Here is a 4,229-nt window from a genome sequence, read left to right as displayed (position 1 = left end):
TGCCCCCGGGGCGCGCACACACACACTCACACACGCACGCACACACACATCCTCCCGGCCCGGCCGCAGCCGCGGCGGCAATAAAACATCCTGGCACGTGCTCCGGCTCCAGGCGCGCCCTCGCCGGCCGGCTGATGTCAAACTGCAGCTCGGCTGGTGTAGCTCTTAAAGGGCCCGCGCGCGCCGGGTGCAGAGGCTGCCCCGGCCGCCCGCGGGGCGAGAAGGAGGGGAGAGGCTGCCGCCCGGCGCACCACCTCAATAGGCCGCAGAACCCAGAATCTGTGGGTGGAAAGGAAAAGGATGGCGAGGGCGCGCGTGCGTCCCTGAGGCTTTGCCATCAAAGCCCCTCTTGTTCATCTTTCATTTGAAATTCCATTTCCTTTCTGCCCAGTTGGAAATTATTCTGATTGTTTCCTGGGGAAGCGCGGGATCCAAGGCCCCAATTCCAGAAGAGGAATGAGGGACGGGCGGGCGGGGGGGCGCCGATTTTAAAACAACATCGACAAAAAACCCTTGCTCTGAAAATTCGTAAATGTAAGTGGGAGGTATTTTTTCCTTTTTCTGCATGATATATATATATATATATATATATACACACACACACACACATTGGCGTCCCTTTTCCGCATGATCGCTTTCCATTATCCTCCTTCCCCCAGTGTATAGTGTCTGAGCGGGAAATCACTTAGATGTTTCGCTAACTCACACCCTTGCATACGTTCTCCTCTTTTATCCCTGTCCTTCTAAGTCTTTTTTTTTTTTTAATATATTTCAAATGAACTTCTTATTAGTGTCAAAGCAGCTCTATTACACATGTGAAAGGAAATAAAGAGCAAAGAACCTGGCCCCAAAAGAAATAAACTAGACTGGGACAAAACCTGCGGAAAAATCCTCTCTAAAGCAAAGCCCAGCAGGAAGAATAGCAAAGGGTTAAAATCCTTTTGATTGACGTTGTAGCCTCCGGTGCCCCGGGCTCAGGCGCGCGCCATTGGCCGCCAGGCCTTGTGCCTGGCGGCCAATGGGGGGGCGCGGTCCACGAGCTGTGCCGCGTGTCTCCTCCTCCCATTGGCTGAAAGTTACTGTGGGAAAGAAAGTTTGGGAAGTTTCACACGAGCCGTTCGCGTGCAGTCCCAGATATATATAGAGGCCGCCAGGGCCTGGGGATCACACAGGATCCGGAGCTGGTGCAGATAACAGTGGAATCCCCCGTCTACCTCTCTCCTTGGTCCTGGAATAGCGCTACCGGTCACCAAGTAGCCATAAGATATTATAATAAACCCTCAGCACTTGCTCAGTAGTTTTGTGAGAGTCTCAAGTGAAAGGGATATAAACAAAACAATTTTCTGTGTGAAGGACTCCAAAAATAAAATTCTCTAGGGATTAAAAAAAAAAAAAGCAACAGAAAATGCCAGCTGATATAATGGAGAAAAATTCCTCGTCCCCGGTGGCTGCTACCCCAGCCAGTGTCAACACGACACCGGATAAACCAAAGACAGCATCTGAGCACAGAAAGGTAAGGGCAGTACCACTCTCTCTCTGCAGCCCTAAGAAATTAAGTCGGGGTTGGGGGGCTCCCTTCTCCCCTGAAACCCCGGGGTGAAATGGCAGATCCCATGGGAACTCATGGCTTCTTCTTTTTTTTTTTTTCTTACAGTCTTCAAAGCCTATCATGGAGAAAAGACGAAGAGCAAGAATAAATGAAAGTCTGAGCCAGCTAAAAACACTGATTTTGGATGCTCTTAAGAAAGATGTAAGTGGGTAATGCTGCCTTTTTTTTTTATTATTAAAAATGAAATACCATTTCTCATGTACAAAACGTGACCACCACCCCCGCCCCCGCCCCAACTGGCGGGATGGTCCCCGCCTGTACTGCGTTCTCTGAGGCCAGAGGGCCGAGCCCCCTCCAGGGTCCGAGGATGTCGGCGCCGCGGCCGGGAGGTGAGGGGGAGGGACCCCAGACTCCGAGGCCGCTGGCCGGGTTCTCACTTAGTGCCTTGCCTCTTATTCTGTGCAGAGCTCGCGGCATTCCAAGCTGGAGAAGGCGGACATTCTGGAAATGACAGTGAAGCACCTCCGGAACCTGCAGCGGGCGCAGATGACGGGTGAGGGCGGCTCGCCGCGTCCCTCTCTGCGGGCGTCCCCTTCGCCCCGCGGTGATTTCTTCCAGACTTCCGCCCGTGGTTGTGAGAGGCATTCAGCTACATTTTACTGCCTTGGCTCACTCTTGCGTTCCCACGGTCTGGGGCTTATTTATAGCCACAACTCCAAGTTGTTACTGTTCCGGAAAGGGAGGGAGAGAGGTTGTAGCGGCGAGGGTGGCGGGCGGCTTGGCAGTGGGGGGAAGCGGGTGGGGACGAAAAGACTCAGAACCGAGGCGGTTTTGAGCTGCGTGGAACGTAGGGGTCACCTGGTTTAGCACTCCCCGCTTCCCGATTAGAGTAGGGGAAATGCGGTCCGGATGGCGGGGAAGGGAGGGGGAAGGGCATTGCCCAAGGTCACTACGCGCGCGCGGACCGTGGGGGAAGATGTGAGGCTGAATGGGTTAAAATAGAGCTGCGGGGAATGGAGAGGAACCGTCTCAACTCCGGCTGCCAAGCTAGTGTTGAGAGGTGGAAGGTTTTTCTAAACCACCACCCTACCCCCAACGCCAGCCGGGGGCTGTTCCGCGGGCGGGTGGTCAGGGAGGAGCGCCGCGGGGACCTCCCAGGGCGGAGGCGGTGGCCTCAGGGCCAGGGCCACTGGGTGACCGTCTGTCTGCTTCTGGCCCGCAGCCGCGCTTAGCACAGACCCGAGCGTGCTGGGGAAGTACCGCGCCGGCTTCAGCGAGTGCATGAACGAGGTGACCCGCTTCCTGTCCACGTGCGAGGGCGTTAACACTGAGGTCCGCACCCGGCTGCTCGGCCACCTGGCCAACTGCATGACCCAGATCAACGCCATGACCTACCCGGGGCAGCCGCACCCCGCCTTGCAGGCGCCGCCGCCGCCGCCCCCGCCGGGACCCGGCGGTCCGCAGCACGCGCCATTCGCGCCGCCACCGCCGCTCGTGCCCATCCCCGGGGGCGCGGCGCCCCCTCCCGGCGGCGCGCCCTGCAAGCTGGGCAGCCCCGCTGGAGAGGCTGCTAAGGTGTTCGGCGGTTTCCAGGTGGTGCCGGCTCCAGACGGCCAATTTGCCTTCCTCATCCCCAACGGGGCCTTCGCTCACAGTGGCCCCGTCATCCCAGTCTACACCAGCAACAGCGGGACCTCCGTGGGCCCGAACGCAGTGTCGCCTTCCAGCGGCCCCTCGCTCACGGCGGACTCCATGTGGAGGCCGTGGCGGAACTGAGGGGCTCAGGTCACCCCTCCCCCTAAACTCCCAACCCACCTCTCTTCCTTTGGGACACTCAACAGGAACTTGGACACTGGGAGAAAAGAGGACTTTTGTGATTAAGTGGTTATTTTGTTTTTTTTAATTTCTAAAATGTTACTTTTTTGTAGAGAGCTGTATTAAGTGACTGACCATGCACTATATTTGTATATATTTTATATGTTCATATTGGATTGCGCCTTTGTATTATAAAAGTTCAGATGACATTTCGTTTTTTACACGAGATTTCTTTTTTTATGTGATGCCAAAGATGTTTGAAAATGCTCTTAAAATATCTTCCTTTTGGGAAGTTTATTTGAGAAAATATAATAAAAGAAAAAAGAATGAAGGCTCCTATGTCTTTGAGCTGATTATTTCAGAATATGTTTAAAAAAAAAAAAAAGAAAGAGGAGGCTCTTGGCAGAAGGTGGATTACAGGTAATTTTGAAAATTCAGTCACTGGCTCCTTTGTTATTAGAAGAACATTTTTAAAAATCCGTCAAAACTTTTACCAATGCTCCGTGAATTAAATTACACTTAATTTGCAGGAACCCATCTAATATGGCTACTCTGATCAATTTATGGTCTATCTCTTAAAGGATTTCAAAAAATTTTTTGTTGCAGTTGGGTAAATCATTCAGTCCTGGTTCTCCCACTAGCTCCTTCTGAGGAAGGTTGAACCCAGCTGAAGTAATGAAGTTAATAGAGTAATGCATGCTCACCTCCCATTAAGGAAGACCCTTGTTGGCACTGCGTCTGTCCAAAGTAAATGGATTCAGGCCGCCTCTAGCCTTCAGTGTTGGAGCCTGTTTAATTAGTGAATACTAAGGTGCAGCTAGGCATTCCCTTGTACCAGCATCCAAAAGTTTGAAAATGCCTCTCC

General features: G+C 53.0%; 1 protein-coding gene across 1 annotated transcript; it reads left to right on the top strand.

The window, feature by feature from the left end:
• Window positions 1-1,147: 1,147 nt before the first annotated feature.
• HES1 (hes family bHLH transcription factor 1) lies at window positions 1,148-3,695 on the top strand. The gene is made up of 4 exons (XM_059163114.1): window positions 1,148-1,513; window positions 1,655-1,750; window positions 2,015-2,102; window positions 2,772-3,695. The coding sequence occupies exons 1-4, from the start codon at window positions 1,406-1,408 to the stop codon at window positions 3,323-3,325; spliced, it is 846 nt and encodes a 281-aa protein (XP_059019097.1). The 5' UTR covers window positions 1,148-1,405; the 3' UTR covers window positions 3,326-3,695.
• Window positions 3,696-4,229: the final 534 nt, after the last annotated feature.

The sequence above is a fragment of the Mustela lutreola genome, chromosome 2 (assembly GCF_030435805.1).
Source record: "Mustela lutreola isolate mMusLut2 chromosome 2, mMusLut2.pri, whole genome shotgun sequence".
NCBI lineage: Eukaryota > Metazoa > Chordata > Mammalia > Carnivora > Mustelidae > Mustela > Mustela lutreola.
The sequence above is the reverse complement of the archived record's forward strand: the minus strand, read 5'-3'. Positions and strand labels throughout refer to the sequence as shown.

What these genes read in the sequence shown, in the direction of transcription:
- HES1 (XM_059163114.1), top strand. Translation starts at nt 1,406, where the DNA reads ATGCCAGCTGATATAATGGAGAAAAATTCCTCGTCCCCGGTGGCTGCT. An exon ending in CAGCATCTGAGCACAGAAAG is followed by an intron (nt 1,514 to 1,654) that starts GTAAGGGCAGTA and finishes TTTTTCTTACAG; the next exon opens with TCTTCAAAGCCTATCATGGA. An exon ending in TGGATGCTCTTAAGAAAGAT is followed by an intron (nt 1,751 to 2,014) that starts GTAAGTGGGTAA and finishes TATTCTGTGCAG; the next exon opens with AGCTCGCGGCATTCCAAGCT.